This window comes from Drosophila serrata, unplaced genomic scaffold (assembly GCF_035046125.1).
Source record: "Drosophila serrata isolate PLE 108 unplaced genomic scaffold, ASM3504612v1 contig_267, whole genome shotgun sequence".
Classification (NCBI taxonomy): Eukaryota; Metazoa; Arthropoda; class Insecta; order Diptera; family Drosophilidae; genus Drosophila; species Drosophila serrata.
The window spans coordinates 393,616-414,051 of record NW_028257165.1 but is presented as its reverse complement, the minus strand read 5'-3'; the positions used below and the strand labels follow the sequence as shown (position 1 = coordinate 414,051).

At 41.5% G+C, this 20,436-nt stretch overlaps 3 protein-coding genes across 5 annotated transcripts in view; 1 reads left to right on the top strand and 2 right to left on the bottom strand.

Moving 5' to 3' along the window:
- Positions 1–2: 2 nt before the first annotated feature.
- BubR1 (Bub1-related kinase) lies at positions 3–5,593 on the bottom strand. Its single transcript, XM_020959720.2, has 5 exons — positions 5,165–5,593; positions 4,718–5,113; positions 1,393–4,398; positions 1,007–1,254; positions 3–946 (listed from the first exon to the last, which is right to left on the bottom strand). Exons 1-5 carry the CDS (start codon positions 5,489–5,491, stop codon positions 499–501), a joined length of 4,425 nt encoding a protein of 1,474 aa, XP_020815379.1. The 5' UTR covers positions 5,492–5,593; the 3' UTR covers positions 3–498.
- Positions 5,594–6,472: 879 nt separating this feature from the next.
- On the bottom strand, positions 6,473–11,529 carry mle (dosage compensation regulator mle). 2 transcript variants are annotated; one of them, XM_020959573.2, is made up of 5 exons: positions 11,354–11,529; positions 10,779–11,289; positions 10,072–10,390; positions 8,933–9,623; positions 6,473–8,816 (listed from the first exon to the last, which is right to left on the bottom strand). In XM_020959573.2, the coding sequence occupies exons 1-5, from the start codon at positions 11,427–11,429 to the stop codon at positions 6,565–6,567; spliced, it is 3,849 nt and encodes a 1,282-aa protein (XP_020815232.2). In that variant the 5' UTR covers positions 11,430–11,529; the 3' UTR covers positions 6,473–6,564. The 2 variants fall into 2 exon arrangements, with proteins under 2 accessions (XP_020815232.2, XP_020815233.2); XM_020959574.2 differs by having other exon boundaries at positions 10,454–11,289; positions 11,354–11,517.
- Positions 11,530–12,988: 1,459 nt separating this feature from the next.
- Src42A (Tyrosine-protein kinase Src42A) overlaps positions 12,989–20,436 on the top strand; it is a 33,478-nt gene continuing 26,030 nt past the window's right edge. For both annotated transcript variants that reach the window (XM_020959290.2, XM_086833051.1), the window contains exons 1-2: positions 12,989–13,976; positions 19,539–19,633. In XM_020959290.2, coding sequence (XP_020814949.1) covers positions 13,683–13,976; positions 19,539–19,633 — 389 coding nt within the window. In that variant the 5' untranslated portion in view covers positions 12,989–13,682. The remainder of the gene's footprint in view (positions 13,977–19,538; positions 19,634–20,436) is intronic.

The window sequence follows — 20,436 nt, the reverse complement described above, 5'->3', positions numbered from 1 at the left end:
TATACAGGTTTATACTTTTTTTTATTATTATTTTCATATGGTATAAATGCAAAGGGTGAACAAACTTCGTAATGTTAGTTACGTTTCTTTTCTTTTCGTACATTAGTGCTAGAAAATGTTATACTGTCCAATTATCAGAATCCTTTAGGTGCTCTTTTTAAAGTGTCATTGGAAAGTCAGTGCACAAAAAATGGACTTGACCAATCGTTATGCAAAGCACATTTTAACTAATTCTACAGGAACTCAAGTTGTTTCGTATTTATTTAAAAAACCAAAAATACTCTACTTGAGTATCTTGGGCACTTTCCATTTAGCTTATACTTTTTACATTTTTCATATGGGATGATGTTGTGAACAGTTAGGAGCTAAACAGAAAAAACATCTTTTTATGCAGTCGCAGGATTAATAAACAACAGTTTAAATTCTTAATTTAACCATGCCTTTTTATAGCGTCCTATAATATTTTATAAATAATTAAATACAATACAATTTCTGTTCTTATTTTTGCAGTATCATATTAAATTTGTTAATGGCCTCGGCAACATATTTCTCCTTTTCAGCTAGCTCGGATTTAATCAGCATACGCAATTCTTGTAGATTTGGCATTGTACGACAGTCACGAATATTAAGCAGCGTCCTGAAGATAGTCTCCCACATCTGCCGTTGGACATAGCGCGGAAAGGCCGTTTTCGGCATCCAAACGCCACTCGGACTCCGTTTCACCACTTCCATATAGGTGCCAAAGAGCAGCACATGCATGACACCCACCAGGCCGAATAAATCTAGCTGGTACGTCCACGGCCGATTGGTGCGCATCTCAATGCACTTGAACAGCTCGTGGTGGTGCACATAATTGAATGTTTGATTGGGCAGAAAGCGTCTGGTGTCGATAGACACGCCAAAGTCAATAAGCTGCAGGCTAACTTCATTGGGATGCGCGCACAATCTGAAAGAGACGCAAGGAATAGTTCTTATGGTGAAATAGTAGCTAGATTCAGGTTCTTACGGTCTCATAAGTAGAAAGTTGTCCGCCTTAATGTCGGCATGGATTATCCCCAAGGCGTGAAGATGATCCACGATATCGAGCATCTGGCAACTTAGATGCATGACAACGTACTCGTCCAGATTCTTGCTTGTTCCACTCTTTATTTTGTTGCACACTGAGATCAACGAACCATAATCCGAGAAGTCAGAGATATAGACACTGCAATTGTTGCCCACCAATGCATAATCAAAATGTGTATATGCGGGAATCTGAAAGATACATAAAATGATTATCATCTTATTATTTTTCATTTTGGAGTCGTAGTTGCTACACCTTCTTGTAAATATTCTAATACATTAAAATTAAATATTGAGTTGGCATTATGACTTTTTAATTATGAATCTTACCATTTGGTCGCTGGTTAGTCGACTGTGAACCTCCAGGGTAATGTAGAACTCCCAGTAGTTGGCTGGCCGTTCCTGCTTTAAAGCCACCTTCTTTCCGGTTTTCACGTGTTGTCCCGTGTAAATAGTGCCATACGACCCCTTATCAAGCATCTTTACCACATCAAACTCTTCGCCATTCACCTCTATTTGGGAATTAGGTCGCAGACGCTTAACATGGCCCACCAATTGGCAGTGCGGTAACTTTTCAATGTACTGCGAGAAGTCAATTTCGTCCAGCAGCGAACTAATAAGGTCTACGTTGAAAGGGTTAACATTAGTATCAGCGACCGTTTGGTTCAGCTCTGTCTTGTCCATGTTTGATTTGGGGTGTACAAACTGATCTCGCGGAAGTGTATCATTATCAGAATGCGACCACGAACGGTGCGATTGCTTAGGTGTTATCGGTGTAGATTTATAATAAATGCTTAGGTCTCCGTCAGCATTTTCTTCTGCTTGTTCCTGAGCATTTTCAAAATGGGGATTTTCAATTACAGGCGGAGGAAGCAGCGTAGAATTCTTAATCATACTTATGTTGGTGGCAAACATTTCCGTGGCAGCATTTAGTTCGAAGAAGTTATCCGACTGCTTTCCGCTATTTTTCGATCTGCTTGAATTGGAAGAATCGTTTATAAACTTCACTGCTCCTGAAGAACTTGGTAGTTGTGGCGGACAGCTACTTAGCTCAGTGCAATCATTCATGAACGAAGCGATCATGTGAGAGGGTCCTACAGTTTGCGGCTTCTTAACTGCATCCTTTTGCACAACTGACAGCTGCGTTTCGGGCACCGTGGAGTCCAAGGTAATACTGCAGCCCATAGATGGTTTTGCCTTTATCATCTCTGGCTGTGTCTCGTCTAGGAAGATCTCGAACTTTTTCATAGCCGGAGCCCCGAAGTTGGGTTCATTCACGGGTTGTGTTTCGGGCACAAACGACAAATCGTTCATGAAAGAATCCGCCAGCTGGCCGCTATCCGGTAGGGCGGAAGGTTTACCAATGGCCTCAACAAATGAGGCAGCAATCGAGTCCTGAGTGCCTTTTATTGGATTCATAAAAATATCGGAAGTGTTTTGGTCGCAAACACGCCTCGAGGCGTCCTGTAAAATGGAAGAGCCAAACGTCTTCATCTTTGGCGGCGTCTTTGCAAAGAGGCCGCAAAGGTCATCATCATCATCGAGCGTTGGAAGCTTTAGTGGAGTCAGTTCTGCGGCAGCTAGTGCACACTCAGGTAAGCCGACAGGTAATCGTGGCAACGTTTCTGTTTTGTCTTCCTGAAAACAGGGCAGAGCTCTAGGAATTGTCTCCGTCTTATCCTCCTGGAAGCGTAAAGATTTCATCATCGGCACGCTGGGAGCATTTGGCTCCCAAAGCTCGCGACGGGAAAAATTGCCACCAGCCTTTTTTTCTTGCTCCACGCTGACTATGGAATTGTCAAGGCCAGGCAGGTGCTGCTGCCTCAGTGGTCCAGGAGTGCACTCTTCACTCTTGGTGGTCAGAGTAAGTGCAGTGCGAGACCCGGGTGAAGAAGAAGTTGAAGTTATGGTCGACTTAGTAGTAGCGTTAGTGGCCGCCGAACTTTGGGTTCCGTGCTCTGAGGTCTCCAAAATGGTGGACAACTGTTTGCGCAACATCGGTGAACGGGAATCGACTGGGGACTCGGTAGAGCTTGGAGAAGGACTAGGCTCGTCCGTCGGCGACAGTTCTTTTAACACAGTGCCAAACTGTCGGGCCGGTGCTTGTTTTTGAGGACCCTTCGGCGTACTTATGCCATGAGACTTAATGAACATGTTAAACACTTGCGTAGAGCAAGTTTCATCTCCGTCGAAAGCGGGTGCGACGACCGAGGCTTTAGTTATAGGGGCAGATTCTGGCTCATCCGGGTCTTGATAAATCTCTATGCTACGTAGAGGCGGTTCTGGCATAGCAAAGTTGACTTCTGCAGTTGAAACGGGATCCTGAAATATTTTTAACGTTGGCGGCACTTTAGGCTGCTCGTTCATAACAAGCGGTTGAGATAAAACAGTGGATTGACGTAAAACAGCAGAAGACGTTGCTGGAGTATCGTCTCCTGAAGCTACTTGTTCCGTAACCTCCACGCGATCTTCTCTACGCGGCATGATTGACTTTCTGGAGGAAAATGGAAAGAAACTTTTGCGGCGAGGCATTTCATTACCGGGCAGACATGCGGTCTCATCCATATCAAAGTCGCCAATAACTGTAAGATTACGTTTCTGCCGCCACTTGGCTGCCAACAACTCCTCTTGTTGGTATTCTGTTTGCTCTTCGTCGTTGTAAAGCTGGTCAAAATCGACTTGAATTTCAGGCATACTTGGTGGTTTAAAATACTTGACCAGCTCGTCTGTCGGTTGCGGTTTGGAAGCGGTGGCAAAGTTTGGATAGCAGCGTATTCCTCTGAGCTCGCCGCCAGTGCCCCACCACGGATCGTTACGAATGACCGACGGATGCTGTGGCTCACGTCGTTTTAAATTAATGTAGGCTCGGTACTCCTCGGGAGAAAATTCTAGATTGGGTCGCGGGTATAGCATTGCTTTATTATAACACGGAAGTGCATTTGCTTCTGGCTCCTGCTCAATTGTTACTGGCGTTACCCATGTCTCCAATGGCTTGTTCTTGGCCACAAAGTTGGGAGGAGTACGAAAGGGCTTTTCAAAGTGTCGTTCATAGTTGGTGATGGGTGGAAACGCATACTCATCGACATGTATATCGAAGCCCAGGTCAGGTGAGGAGTCGCCGGAGAAGATTTTGCCGTGCTTGTGTGTCTTAGCGTGAGCCTTGTTCCAAGGCATTGACTCCTTGAGGTTCTCTATCCCGCGAGCTGCTTCGACGATTGAAGTATGGCTTGTCTTCCCCTCTTGCGTAGGCACAGCCAGCATTGCGCCGTTTTCATCCTTGAAAACCTCCACGTTACGATCAGCATTTTGTCTGCGGCTGGTGCTTGGGCCACCCATCTGAAAGATTCATAGTTAGCATTAACTATTTGCATAAATCGGAAAAGAAGCCAAATTGTCACGCAGAAGAATTGCTCTCAATAAATTAAGAGAATCGAACCGTTCTTCTTAGAGGGAGCGCTCTTCTGCGGATATGCTCGAAAGTAGGTTTGAGAAGGAAAGCATTATTGCGTTATTTGTAAGTTCTAATGATAATTAATTTAAATATAAAATATTTTTATAACTTTCTTAATATATCTACATAATTTCTACTCTTAGGCCTCTTCATCACTTTTATTGCGATCAGTTTTTTTTTAGTTTTACTTTCACATTTTCTTACCTGCACCACACCCGGAAATTCGCTCTTTACTGCAGCTCCGGTACGCACGCTCCCTACCGTAATTGTGTTTGAGCCCCTTTGGCGGCGTCCCTGCAATGACTGCAAGGCCAGCCTACGCTCGTTTAGCTCCTGGTTGACTGCATCCGCTTGCTCGCCGTCGGTGTACAGCATGCGCTGGCCCACCGTATACCCGAAGTGCTGGTGCGCCTCCCGTAGCTCCTCGAGCGGCTGGGCCCGGCACTGGAGACCCAGGCGAAAGATCTCATCGGCCTTGTGCATGTTGCCGCTCAAGTCGCAACAATACGCCCAGGCGATGTAGAAATCCGCCAGCATCGTGCCAGTTCCGCGACTATACATTTCCTGGTACAACTCAATCGGGTTCTTCTGCTCCTGCGCCTGGAAGCGGGAGTGGTTAGGTTAACCCACAATTCTACTACCTCTACTTACAAACTTAATAAACAGCTTGATGAAGCGCCTGTCCTGCTGGTAACGAACGTCCTTCTCGAATTTTGTAAGGCAGTCTTTCAAAACCGCCTGCAATTTAGATTCGCTGCCACCAGCCGGATAACTCTGTTCGATCCAGCAGATGTATGCGTGCCATGGCTCCAGGGGATCCTCGCCAGCATAATTCTCCACTTCCTTCTTTAACTTGCTGCGCTGCGCAAGTAGCTCCTGGCCCTGCGCGGAGTCCAGGCTAAGTGAGGCCTGCAGCAGGCTAACGTTGCGACCGCTAGCTAACGGTTGTATGTTTTCCTTAGCGGTGTCGAAGTCCATTTTAGAGTCACCTTGTTGTAAAGGAACGACGATATTCCGTTGAATTACAAACCATATAACCTTAACAAACAAAACTACGCGCCGCTAAAATGCTAGGGATAACACTTGTGCTACCGATATATCGATTATGACATTTGACGCTCGCAGATATTTGTAGCTAAAAAATTAACCCAGGGCTGGCAGCTCAACTAATTACACGGTGCTGGTTGAAGCTTTTTAAAGTCAACCAAGCTTTTCGAAACTGGCTTATGCTTTTTTTAAATATTTATATATGCCCTTTGTTATTTTCATCTTTAAATTAATTTTTTTTTTAGCCATTTTTCCGTAGGTTGTGAAAAGAAATCGTCGGCCCGAAAAAAAAACTTATGCATGTATTTGCCCTACTTATTAATATAAAAGCACTAAGGCATTTATAACTAAACCTATATTAACAAATTTCGCATACAAAATGTTCTTACCAGAATTGCTAAAATTATTTGGATTCTTCCTCGTTTAGGCATCATCACACAGATAATGATACACTTTTATGAATGATTGAATGTCAAAAAAAAACAGCTTATACGTGATTTTCAGTAATTCAGTGAACTAAACTAATTGTCATTCAATTGTCTAAGAAATCAACTGAACTAATTTTTATATATTTATATTATATTTTATATTTTCTTTAATACTATTTTTTCTTGGTTTCTAGATTATTCGGCCTCTCATAATCACATTAAGAGTAACACATATGTATGTATGAGTTTGTCTAAGTGCCATCACTAGCCTGAATATAACAGCTGCATTTTGAAATATTCCGCGGTGGCGGGACATACATATTGTATAACGTATTAAAATGTTACGATAAGCCTGTGTCAAATCTTACAATAATATATTATGCTTGTGTACGCTAACGTGCCGGCTCGAACAAACGCTATCCTCGATTTAGAACAGCTTTTGGAACACAGATTACTGCTTCCTGCCTCCCATAAAGATAGAACGTTTGGTTTTATTGTGTTTATTGAGGGTTTATAATTTAAATATTATAAATGTGTAAGTTTGTTTTTAATAGAAATATGAAAATATTATAGTCCTTAATAGCGTCCCCAGCTGTTGTTCTGGTTAGCGCCTCCTGTGAAGTTATTTCCTCCAGAACTTCCATAATTAGTATAGCCTCCATCGCCTCCATTCCAATTAAATCCAGCTCCTCCATTATTTCCAAAACCTCCTTGGTTATTTCCAAATCTACCTCCACTATTTCCAAAACTACCACCAAAACCTCCACTCCCGTAGTTGCCACGCCCGCCATCGCCATAGCTACTGTTTGCTGGATTTCCATAGCCACCTCTGTTCCTGAAGTGTCCACCACCGGCTCCGCCGCCATAATCGAAGCGGCCTCTTTTGGCCGGACCGCCACCTCCACCGCCGGGAGCGGTCTGTCGTGCCTGGTGAGGCAAGATTCCTGTTTCGCGAGTCAGTTCAAAGTCGCCGGCCCTTTTGTCGCAGATTTTCCTAACCACACCGACTAAATTAGAGTAGGGGCCCTCCAAGTTAAGAATTTCTGAGGGATTGTAGCAAGCAATTGTGATGAGATCCTCCAATGCAGGCTTCAGAGCTGCGATCTTGGCCGCATGTTCCGGCTCCATTTCAAAGTTGACCCAGTTGTCCACACGAACGATGTTGTCGGTGGCCAGGTCGATCTTCCGCGAACCGAATAGCATGACCTGGAGGGGAGAAACCATTGAAAGCTGCTTGCAGGACACTGCGCGTGTGCGGATTTTCTCGCCAAAGACGAAGAACGGATAAGGAAAGGTGATGGCCAAGTTGCTGCAGTTAACGGAGGTCTTGTGCAACAGCGCCGCCTTGGACTCGGTGGTTAAAACCTTGCGCTTCTCCTTATGCACACAGATGTTGGGATAGAGGCCGAGACAAAGCAATGCAAGTGACACGTCCAGCATTGGGTCGGCTTCATCAGAATCAGCATTGACGCGGCAAGACACCATGCACTCCTCAGGGAACCCGGCTTGAAGTAAAAGATCCAACAGCTGTTTTTTGGCATCCCACATCACGTTCATAGTGGACATCTGCAGGCCCTTCCAGTCGCAGAAGCGTGATTCTGCCTGTTCGCCACGATCCTTGGCTTGCTGCCACATTTGTGTCGCTACAATCATGGCCACGTGGTCGGAGCACTTGCGACCACTCAGTGCCTTCTGATGATTTGCAAGTCGACGCTGGCCAATGTCCAGGGCAAACACCTCAGAAAAGGTGCTGGAGTAGGAGGCCATGCTGGCCACTAGGTCGGCGCATCCGAACACGGCACCCAGTACCATCATCTTGCCCAACCGAGGCTCGATGGGCAGGCGTGCCAGCAGTCGACCTAGAGGTGTTAATTCATCGTGGGCGTCTAGGCAGCGCATCTCACGCAGAAGTACCTCGGCCTCGATGACAGCGTCCACTGGCGGGGGTTCCAGAGCCTTCGACAAAAAATGGTGAATGGCACCAAGGCGGAGCAACTTGATGGTGAGAGCCATCTCGTGCAGCGGCGTGCGGAACATCTCCGGCGTAAGGTTATCCTCGAGCACAGCGAAACGGGCGCGAGAACAGAGTGTGAAGCAGAAGCCAGGACGGACGCGGCCGGCGCGACCTTTGCGCTGCTCCAGGTTAGTCTTGCTAGCCCACACAGTGGCGTAGCTGGTGAGATTATTGTGCGAAGTGAAGAGCTTCATGCGAGCCTTGCAAATATCCACAACGAATACGATGTCGTCGATGGTGATCGAAGTCTCAGCTATGTTGGTGGACAGAATTATCTTTGTCACACCATCCGGTACCGGCTCGAAAACCTTGCGCTGGTCCTCACGCGGAATCTGCGAGTGGCACGGCAGAATACGGTACTGCGACGAATTTCCAAATGTATTTGAGCTCTGCAGAAACTTCATAAGAGCGAAGATCAAATTCCAGCCGGGAAGAAAGACCAGGATGGCGCCAGTGATTTGCTTTGATTTGATGAGCAACAGAAGGGCCTCTAACAGCTCGAAACTTACGTCAGACTCAGATAGCATGGCCATGGCGTTCCGAGTCTGTACCGTGTACCGGTCATCATCGCAAATCTTATTGTAATTTATTTCTTCCTCTTCCTTATTCTCCGACAGCTGCATCTGTTCCTCGTCCTCAGCTTCCTTTCTCTTGCGACGGGACTCTACCGAGGGCACGAAGTTAGTCATCTGCAATATGTCTTCCAAAAAGAATTGCTGAACAGGAAAGGCCCGGCCGGGAACCTCAAGTACTGGACAGCCGCCAAAGTAATTGGCAAATAAAGTGGTGTCGATTGTGGCCGACATAAGAATAACTGAAAAGATAAAACACATACATATGTAAATGACAATGTTAATAGCAATAAACAATTTTGATTATGGGACATTTTCTATTAAAAGTTATTAATCACGTTTGCATATTTAATCTTACCGTGCAGATCTGGATATGTGGCCACCATATCGCGAAGAATTACCAGCAGGAAATCGCTGTTCACATCCCGCTCGTGGATCTCATCAACGATGATATGCGAGACGCCTCGCAAGCCGGCCTCAAGCTTGCGTAAAAGCACTCCAACGGTGCAGAAGAGAATACTACCGTAGGGCCGAGGGAACTGAGACTCAAATCGAACGGAGTAGCCAACGGCCTCACCCAGGTTTTCGCAACGTTCACGGGCGACACGCTCTGCTACTGATATCGCCGAGATGCGGCGTGGCTGGGTCACATATATGTTGGCGAAGCCTCCCTGACCGGATGAAATGTAGTCGTCGAGAATGTATTGTGCGATCTGTGTGGTCTTTCCGCAGCCGGTGTTGCCGCGGATAATTACCACCGGGTTATCATTGATGGCGCTCAGAATTTCGGAGCGCATGGCCGCGATTGGCAACTTGTCACGAAACTCTAGGAACTGGCAATATTCCGAATCGTTCTGACGGCGTTCGCGCAATGAGCGTTCAAGATCTAGTGAAATATCTTCGATGGATGTGGTAGCCAATTCACCTTCATCGATGTTGCAGGCATGCCAGGCATTCCAATTTGGCTGAGGCGGGGCCCATGGAATCACTGTGCTTTCCTGCCGTTTTTCGCAAGCTGGTTGCATAGGGTCCACGCGGTTTCCAGTCACCTGAGGAATGCATAAGAATCAATTAAGATAAAAATAACCATCCAAACCTTCAAAACAATTTAATTGCATCTTAGGTGATTTGAAATATCAAACCTTTACTTATATACAACAGAATCGTCACTGATGTCTTATCAAAATGGCGATTTAAAAATGTAATAGCTTCTGCAAAGTTTTAGAACCTATGTATATGTTCAAACTCCAAATTTTAAAACACATTTTACATGCTTGATTAAATAAGCTAGTTAGCTAGCTTGTATAGCCTCGGAAATCTTTTGTCCCATACTGGTACATGGTTTTGGTTGACAGAAAATTAAAATTTAGTGGTGCTAATTTGCCCTATCTAAAAAGAACAAGATATACCCGGTACCCAACGGATTGCGGATGAAATTAAAAGGGTCATGGCTATGGCTAAATTATTCAAAATGATGCTAGGAACATGTTTACTTACTATCAAAGAAATAGGAGCACCGTCTTGTTCTACTTTGATATTACGCGGATTTACGACGGGTAGATCCAATTCCTTGATGACCATATCTAAGTCTTCCACGAGGTCTGGTGACAGCTTCACCGGGTAGGGCTTCATTTCCTGGTCCTTTTTCTTTTTTAGAGTGCCGCTGAAGGCCTCAATTACGTTAAGGTGAAACAGCTGGCGAACCAGAGACAAAGCGCATGACTTGCTGGCAGATTTCTTGTTGGATCCGGTCTCACGGGCCGTCACTTTGCGCTTTAGAGCTGGCACGTAAATAGACAACTCGGCCATAAAGCTCCTGGATTGATAACGTTATTAAAATATATATTATTTTGGTTACCAGCTTTGGATAGGAACTTACCCTTTGGGATCGTTCTAAGTGGAGAAACAAGGCCAGCCGCCAGAGCGAAATGGTTCTAATGTTCTAAGCGCAGCCGGCATACTAGCGCTGGAAAAGTTTCTGCCTACACCGCCCTGCATGGACGTCCGATTTAATCACAGACCCCATGCAGGGCAACCGGGCGCTGATTCAGTGGGTCAGTATCGTACCACCTCGCTCTGCTGGCTAAGCCCCCCACGGCTTGCGCCTAGTGTACCAAAATTTGCCGACTGCGTTTTGGACTTGGTCAGTAAAAGTTTAAACCAAATCCAGAACGCAGGCGGGGAAAAAGATAATAAACACGTACCTAGCGTGGTCCGGACCCACAGGAGTGTATTTGTAATCGTCGCGAATGTTATTCGACTGCTTGTACATGTTAAGGCGGTCCTTGGCATTTTCAATTGTCCAATTACCGTGAATAGCAGCGTTTACGTCAATTGACTCAGCCTCGTTCATGTCCTTTTGCTCCTGCACATGGTCGATTATGTTAAACCGGTCACCACGTCCTTCATGGTTAAGTGGACGATACGCCTCGCCCAGATCTTGTGGACCCGACTGGCCGCCAAACACGCGTTTTTGCTGGCCGCTCGGGCCTGCTGTTCCCTCGCCCGCTATACCTTTGGGGCCTCCCACTTCTGAATCACTTAAACCGGCCGGTACGTCCTGGGCCTTCAACTTACCCACGCGCACCAGATAGTTAACGAAGTCGCGGCAAGCATTCTTCTCTGCATCCTTTTTGTTGGTGGAATTGCCCACACCTATGTAGTTATTCTGATCCACACGGACCTCGCAGAGGAAGCGTTGCCGATTCTTAGGCCCTTCGATATGCAACAAAATAGATCTTGAGGTGCCTGAAGAAGAGGGTTGTTCAAAGTAACTTACCAGTCTGACGAACTTCAAACTTGGGTTCAAGGCGTGACTTTGCACAAAATTCATACAAAAAAGATTTTATATCCATTTTGCAACTGTTACTGATTATTCTGACACTCGAAATGAAAACCCGCTTATGGTCAATCAATAGACATCATATCGGTTTTTTCTAAATCGGCTAGACAGCCGGGCTTATCGATATTTTTATGTGAATTTAAATTTAAAATGCACCGTTCATACTAGGGTTGTATATTGCAATTTGGATTTTGCGGTAATGATACTGATTCATTAATTAAACGATTTATTAGAAGCTTGACAGCACCCATGGCCTTTCATTTAAAGCTTGGTAAAGATAATTATTCTTCAATCGGAAAAATTCCATTTTAAAAACAGGTAGTGAAAAGGAAAAGAAAACGTTTTCGTAGCTTTCGCTCGGGCTGGAACTAACATAAGATAAATGTGTCGAGCAAAAAAATTTAGTGTTGTCGCGTGTGATAATTTTTGCGCCTATTTTCAATTTATTTGGTCCCAATGATTACCGAACGAAATATTTAGCCGATTCGCTACTAACATTCTTCAAGCGGATTTATTTTATCTGACTTCCAGGCTTAAGTGCGCCCAAGATGAATATTCGTCATTTCCAATGGAATTGAGAATAGATCGAAATATACAAAATTATAAAAATATAGAAGGAGGAAATATGAAAGGAGGAGGAAGACGTGGAGATATCGTTGCGACTCGATGCGCGCCATTGTAACAAAACAAACCAACAATAGCCGGTGACCCTGATATTCCATATAAAAATATATGCATTAAAGTAGAAATAGGACTTTCATAAAAAATAGAAGCAATTTAAAACAACCAAGGGCCTAAAATATTCAAGGAAACACCGATGAGCTCCTCTGTCATACTTTAAACTTTGACGCTTTTTAAATATTTAAATTATTCCTTGTCATCTTCGTTTGCAATGCCGAGATGAATGGTCAAATTTCATCTGACAAGAAGAAGAATTCAGAGTTGCACCAAAAAACTGTCGCCTTAGTATCGGCTGAACAAGTCCATCAAATTCGGATGGATAACGGATGGAAAACGAAATGAGACAGTTTTGAACAATAAAATCCTATGCACCATCCGTTCAACGGATGGCGGAAAGCAGATAAATCTCAAACGAAATACGCTATTAGCCAAGAGGAATGACTTAACAGCTAGTAATAAATAAAACTACGGATAAATAAGAACAAGGAAAAAAGGAAGAAGAAGAAAGTCCATTCCATTCGAATTTCTTTGAATTTCATTTTATAAAGTTTGTTTACAGAAAACAACTGGCTTCAGTTATCAGTGTGATCATTTGTGCAGCTTTTCTTCCATTTCTTTGTTCACACTGCATACGGACTGAGCCATTTCGCTGCCCAAATTTTTCAAGCTGTTTTATCTTATGTTAGTAACAGGCTTTAATGGAAACACCTTCGTGCGAACGTTAGAAAATTCGACATAGTGTACATTATATTGTATTATATTATCCTATTATTATTACTGCGCCCAACATTTTTCAATTAACAAAATTATTTATGAACATGTATCGATAATTTGTTAGAAAATATATCGATATTTTTGAACAAAATATCGATATCACGTCGCGTAGCAAATATATCGATGTGTAGGAACTGTCACCCATAGCTATACGCTCTTTGCAACGCGATAAAAAAGAGGCCAATAACTGAGTTAAAAATGTAAACGCGAATGCCAACCTAGCTAAATAATAGTGCACGCGCGTGTTCCTCCTATTAATCACCGATTTCGATCCGTTTTCGCGGCCTCCCTCCACTTCACCGTGCATACTGAATTGGTGGCCAACAGCTACAGCATCACACACACCCACACAGTAACATCCACCTAAACGGGTGAATGTAGATAAAAGTAAAAAAAAAATCACGCACGCACACACACACGCCTGCATATAATTTAGTTAAGGCGCACAGTGAAGCACAGAGTTGAGTGATAATCGGACAGCAATTGCACAAATTGGAAGGGAGGGAGTCCAGTCACAACATTGCACGGTGGACAAAGAGAAGCGGAGCGGGGAGATAGAAGATCGAGAGAGAAGAGAAAAAGAGAGAGCGACGAGAAGTGCCAACACCCAGCGTTGATCTCGCAGCGAAAATATAAACTATAAACAAACCAAGTGCGGTGCACGGGCGCAGTGAAAGTAACCGTAAACGTAATCGCCACCGCTGCAAGTTTGCGTCCATTCATTGCATTTACCACGAACTAAGCTCGCACACAGCGGCAGCCGCTGCGCCAACTACAGTAGCTACTCCGACTTGACCTCCGTCGAGCAACTATGGGCAACTGCCTGACTACACAGAAAGGCGAGCCCGGCAAGGATCCCGCGGACCGCACAAAGTTAGATGAGCCGACTACCATAGGCGTGGGCGTGGGCGTGCCGCAGATCCCCATGCCACCGCATGCCGGCCAGCCACCAGAGCAGATCCGCCCCGTGCCGCAGATCCCGGAGAGCGACACGGCCAGCGCCAACGCCAAAATATTTGTCGCCCTCTACGACTACGACGCCCGCACCGACGAGGACCTGAGCTTCCGCAAGGGAGAGCACCTGGAGATTCTGAATGACACACAGGTGAGTCAAGCGTGCGTCAGTGTGAGCGGACTGGGTGTACGAGTGAGTGGGAATTTGAGGAATGGACTGATAAAATGTGCAAAGCATTTGATAACGGTGATGGTCGTAGTTTGCTCTAATGTGCCGGGTGAATTGAAAGAACGTGTTGCAGTAAACACGTTTAAGTCTTCAACTGACAATCATCTCTTTTTTAAGTTTCATTCAAAATAAATTTAATAATAAATTGTCAAATTTCCCATAACTCAGACATGGAATAAGCTAGCATATAATTTACACGTGCTACAACAAAGCAATCTTTATTTTGTTAACCCGGATCGGATTCCTAAAATGTACAGATACAAAACATATATACTTGTGGGGAAATAATATGAATATTTCATTAAAATCTGATGATAGCCTCAGAGCTGTTATTTCAACTTAAGGTCGATCTTCGCCTATTCATTTTCCTTTATTCTTTTGCAGTAAGTAATATGTATATAATTCGGGTCAGATGAGATGGCATTTGCTATGTTTATCCTATGGAATACGTGTACTCAAAATAGATAATGTGTATGCTGCACATACGATTTGATGTAATAATGTAAACAAGTCACATTATTTGTTTCTCCTTCAGCACTATCATCAATCACCAGCACCTTGATCGAAGGGGATCCTTGCAACTCCAATTCCATTCTTAGTTAATTTTGGCTAATTTGTTTACTTTTATGCTGAGAGTACCATGAATATTACTAGAGCGAATACAAAATGAACAAGCAAATTATTTCTATATACATTACTTATATTCATATCAGATTCAAAAACAACCTGCAAAATTTCCAAAAAAAAATATACCTTAAACAATTGTCTAGAAAGAACAATTACAATTATACATTTTAAATTAAAATATAATTTTTGTAAGTAATGTAAATGTAAATGTCAATCTTCGATAATATGACTTCTGTCTGTGTCGTACGAATTAGAACATTATAATCAAGTTTTCACATTCGCTAGCTTAGGCTAAGCTCAGCTTCATAGTTTAACTGTGTCAATTTAGTCATAGCCTGACTGTCTCATAAAGAAATAGATTTCATAGACTAAGAACAAACAAACACACAATTGTTTATAACTTTTTTGTGGTCCTTGAATTTTTATATAGATTTAAAAAAAAAACGCACAACTATATAAAAAAAGTTATTAAAACAAATCAATTTTCAATGCTCCTTCTTAATTTCGCCGCATTCCTTTTTTTTACTCAATTAAAGTCATCGGAACTGAGAGCCATGAAAAATGTCCACCTTAAGTCCTATGGATATTGGATTTATCCCTTGTCTAAATGTACACAGTATCTCACGGTCCAGCAAACTTAATTTAAACAAATTGCGTGTAATTAAGTTGTTCAATTCATCCAACTTCAGAAGCAGCCGGTACAATGTGGTATCGTGCACGAGATTAGTTTGAGCTGTAGCGCATTGAATTGGAAAGCTTTCCCGACTAATCAGTTGTATATATAGTACACTATGCTGCACGGGTTTGTATCGCATAAATTCCAATGCCAGGGCACAAGTGTGTACCATGGCTTCTCCACACACCTCCACCACTCTCTGGCTCCACACTGCTCAGCCATATTTTAAAATATTTTCTGAAGCAAACTTTATTTCAATGTCACCAACAACTGAGCTTACATAAATGCAGTTGTGGGGAAGCTAAACCTTAATATCAGCAGCAAATGCAATTCGCCGTTTGACTTGGTCATTTCCTGTTCATATACGTCATAATTCGCATTCCGGGAGTATGGGACACGGTTTTAGGTTTAACGAAGTTACTTTTTTTATGCCCAGATCAAGAGCTTACTCAAATGAAGTCTTGATTTTGAATTCAACAGAACGTACTCTGGTAGTTGAATTAAAATTTAATTATTAACTTGGGAGTTATAGAAAACTAATATTCTATATTGCATGGGATGAACTTATAATTAAAAGAGACTTAGTTTAGTTTCTAATATTCTTCTAGGAGGGGATATACTTCCTACTAATTGTGGTACTAATTGTTCTTATCTCTTTTTGTACTTGTTGTTTTAAGAAGTTTCAACATTTGCAACGGAAGTCTCCTGAAATGTTTCGGGGTTCAAGTTTTTCACAAAACATTTTACTTCACTTTTTCAGTATGTTGTTTTTATGCTTAATCTGACATTTTTTCACATTAATCAATATAACACGGTTTAAAAAAAATCCCTCATCGTTTAAAACTGTTGATTGCTCATATGGCGCTAGCATGCTACAACTTTCGAAATATTCAAAATTTTACCATGCTCTTCTAGTTTATAGAGTTGAGTCGAGAATATATCATATATGCCATATTTTAGATGAAAATATATTGCTTTAAGCATTTTTTTATTATTTCTATCTAAGCAAAGGTATTAGCCTGAATGAAAGGAATATATTTTAATTTATATAGCCTTAAATTGGCAGCCTGGTTTACCTTTAATAAACTTGGTTGGTAATGCTAATCAAGAATGTATATGCGTTATGCGATTGTGTGTGATTGTTGTGTTGAACAAAGCCGTCAGTACGTGTCTTGCCTGCCGGCTATAGTATTTTGTAATGGGCTCTATTCAGTGACATTTTTTTCGCTAGAAAAAGATTCTTCCCAGTCAAACCAGTTAAAAAAAAGACATACAAATGTGGGTCAAAAATAGATGAGCCTGGGTTCAATATATAGATTATTTATATAGGAGTCAAATCTTCCTTAACTGTAACCGATGTTTTTCAACTGCAAAATGCATGCATTAGTTTGCAACTAGAACGCAAACGATATTTGCTATGCTCAAAATTTTGTGAAGCATCAGACTATAAGCACTGAATATAAAAAATAGAATGGAAAGTTCAAAGCACATAAAGGAGCTATTTAGACATTTTGGTTTTGGTTTGGATTTGTATACCTTTCTTACTAGTTTCCTGCTGATATTTGTGTGCTCTTGATCATAAATAAGTAAGCACTTGCTATCATTTATGCAAAAATGTACGCTGTGTCACATATTCTCCACGAGATAGCGAAATCCATCACGTTTTCTGATATCGATTGCTATGGACACTCTTACCCCTTGCCAACGATGATCATGGTGCAGTTACCTTCAAACATCTTGTATACAATACAACTAATTACGGATAGAAAATAGTTTGGATTGCTAAACGTATTCTATGATTAGCCGTCTGAGGTCACCAGCCCATCCTAACAGATTCTGTTGTGACATAAGTGCCGGTGGGGGCGCAATCACCTCACTTCTTGGGGGGAAATATTTATCTCGTGCATATTTAAAGACTATGTCAACATAGCCATGACCACCTTACACACGCAGGCAGGCAGATTTCGACGGCGCTAAGAGCATGACGTCGGTCCCTGGCATCTGGCCAACTATTGCGCACTCCCCGCACTCGCAATCAGAATCGGGAACAGACTCAATTGCACGGGGATGCGTAGTGCACCCGACAGGCTTTTTTAATGCAGAGATACAATTAAAGGTGCATCATTTGGCAGTTTGGGACTGCAGCAACTAGCCATCACTAGTACAGACGGAGTAGCAGTTTCACGGCTGGCGTTTCCGGTTGCCGACGATTGTGGCGATCGCAGCAGCGTTTAATTAAGGTACGACACTCACAACCGCAAGACTTTCGACTCGCCAAGCAACTACAAAATAAATGTTTTCTGTACACATGAAAACGCTACCCGACTTCCTTTTGTAGACGCTTTTTCTTCGTCTCTCTCGTTTCTCTCTGCGCAAACTTGAGCCGTATACCATGCATAGAAATCCAAATTGTATGAAAAAATGCTTAATGGGTGTTCCAGCGTTGACGGCGTTTCCTCATTATTACATACTGCACTCCTCCCTGTGGGGATTAAGCCCTACCTCTACGTTGTAACTGGAAAGCATTCAAGGGCTTACTTGACTTACATTCCTTTAAAATTAATTCAGACTGAACTACATAGATAGCCAAAATGTTTGCCCATAGCCAAGTTGTACTTTAGGGTTCATGGAAATCGATTTGATACTGACCGTTATGGCTCATGTACATTACATATTTCCTACAACCAAACAGTAAGATAGCTTAAAAACTACTTTGCGTAGAAACGTATTGCACTACACTATATAGACACTACAAAGAATCATATTCTTTTAACTAAAGAAACGCACAGTATTTCTTATAGATATTTATTTTCATCATAAACACGGGGTTATGAAATGCACTTATGGAGAGCAGATCAACGAACGGGTAATTGGACAGATATGGCAGATGAAGTACCAGCATGGAGCTCAACGATGAAACAAAAATCCCAGCCTACCAAATTAACAATAAACCTTAAAATGACTGTTCATTGACCTTACCGTAATGGAGGCACTCTATGCTTATCAGGGAGATAACAGCACTACAAAGGCATTACTATAGTAATATTAGCTTCCGTATAACTTTGCCTCCTACTTCACATATTAATGCTGTTGGACAACTTGGAAAGCTAAAAACTAAATGAAAATCAGAAACAACTCGAGCGAGTTAATAAAGTTAAATTTAATATTCGTTTCTTTTTTATGAATGTAGTGGATATTGAAAATGCACGAAGCTAGACAATATACACCAAATAAAAAAATAATAATACCTTTTAAAATATATACATCTGCATTATCCCCTCATCTTTTTTTCCTGCAAAACAACATTGCCATCCAACACCTTATAATCGAAAAAGTATCTTGCGAAAGGATCCACCCAATAAAATAAACTACCGGCAGTATTTATTTAATATACTTTTCTTATAGCTTAAAAGTCTTTCGAAATTCCATGGAGTATATAAATACATGTTTTTTTTTTTGCATTATTAAGTAAAATAAAAAAATATCTTATTAGCTGAGATAAAAGCGTTTAATAAATGATAACATTAAACAAAAATTAAATTACAAATAATTATAACTTGTTTTTAATTTGGATCTACGATATTTTACCGTTTTTCTTTTTATATATATTTGGCACTTTTATTTCCATTGCACCCTTAACTAATCCGATTTTGAAAATTCTATTCGGACTTTTGAGTAAAGCTGAACCCAAAGTCAAAGAAATATAAGGGAAGATTTCAAATTAAAGGAAAATGAGCATAGCTAATTCTCTTGTCTAATTATGTTAAAATTTATGTAAATCTTAAATTAAACAAGGCGGAGGAAAGGCAATTATTGTAAGGTAAATGTTGCGCAACACCCAACTAAAGAGAAATGTTGCTATGAAAATGTCAACGATCAATCCGGTTCAATTACTTAAATTACATTGATAAATCGACTCGGCGGATCAAGAATATATAATCTTTATGGGATCGGAGGAGCTTTCCTCTGACTATTACATTTTTTCTCAGCTGGCAATAATCTATAATACCCTTGTACTATTTAGATACCAAGTATACCGGTATTCAAAGTGTTACACATTTTGTTTATACATGCTTCTGTATGTAGGTTATAGCAGTAAGTTATCTCTACTTTAGGAGTGTTCCAAAAATCAGAATTAATCTTATATAAAAAACCAAATTAATGTTTAATTCTACCGACAGGGTGACTGGTGGCTGGCCCGCAGCAAGAAGACTCGGTCGGAAGGCTACATACCATCCAACTATGTTGCCAAATTGAAGTCTATCGAAGCAGAACCGTAAGTACAATTTCTGTTATTCAAACTTCAAAACACCGATTTTTTTTTTTTTAATGAAAAACAAAAAAAAAATGAATTTCATAGTTATATTTTAATCCACGTAATTAAATTGAATTATTGAAGCAGGGTGGCGAAGTAAAAGCTAATTAATAATAAATTTGCAGTTCATTATTCCTTACAAAATTGAAGACTTTCGGAGTTGAAGATGCAATTGTGACCTTTACCTTATTTCGTTAAAAAGTGTTTATATAAATTTAATCTATTCCAAATTATTACCATGTTATTTGATTGGATGATATCGAAGTTACTCTCAATTGAGTAACAAATGAATTGGTGGAGAATATAATTCTATGTTTCTATGTCAAAGGCAGATATCCCAAAAGGTAGCAATATTTTTATTTTAGCTATGTATTGAGGCAGAATATGAAAATTATACTAAGGTAAGTTATTAATAAGAACTTAATCTAGGGAAAGAACCGCCTTATAATAGTGATTCATAAATTTGTAAAAATCGGTTTTCTTCTGTTAGTTCTCCAATAAGAACTACATTCTACATAATTCGATGTAAAATATAAAATGTAAAGCGCGTCAAACCGATGTCAAATCTATTGAGCTTGGAAACGTTTTGTATGGCATACTTTTAGGATGTCTTAGAAGTAAATATACTTTGACGACTTCATATTTTAATTGCAGAAGACTATTTCAATGTTAAACTTGAAAAATGAAAATTTAATTCCAACCACCGTCTTTTAATTATATATAAAAAAAAAGAAGCTGACCCTGACACGCAGAGGTTTTTATAC

Excerpts from the sequence above, each read along its gene's own strand:
- BubR1 (XM_020959720.2), bottom strand. The coding sequence starts at position 5,491 with ATGGACTTCGACACCGCTAAGGAAAACATACAACCGTTAGCTAGCGGT. Across the intron at positions 5,114-5,164 it reads TCAAGCTGTTTATTAAGTTT|GCGCAGGAGCAGAAGAACCC; the intron begins GTAAGTAGAGGT and ends TCCCGCTTCCAG. Across the intron at positions 4,399-4,717 it reads AATTTCCGGGTGTGGTGCAG|ATGGGTGGCCCAAGCACCAG; the intron begins GTAAGAAAATGT and ends TGAATCTTTCAG.
- mle (XM_020959573.2), bottom strand. The coding sequence starts at position 11,429 with ATGGATATAAAATCTTTTTTGTATGAATTTTGTGCAAAGTCACGCCTT. Across the intron at positions 10,391-10,778 it reads GTGGGTCCGGACCACGCTAG|GAGCTTTATGGCCGAGTTGT; the intron begins GTACGTGTTTAT and ends TTATCAATCCAG. Across the intron at positions 8,817-8,932 it reads CACATATCCAGATCTGCACG|TTATTCTTATGTCGGCCACA; the intron begins GTAAGATTAAAT and ends TTATCTTTTCAG.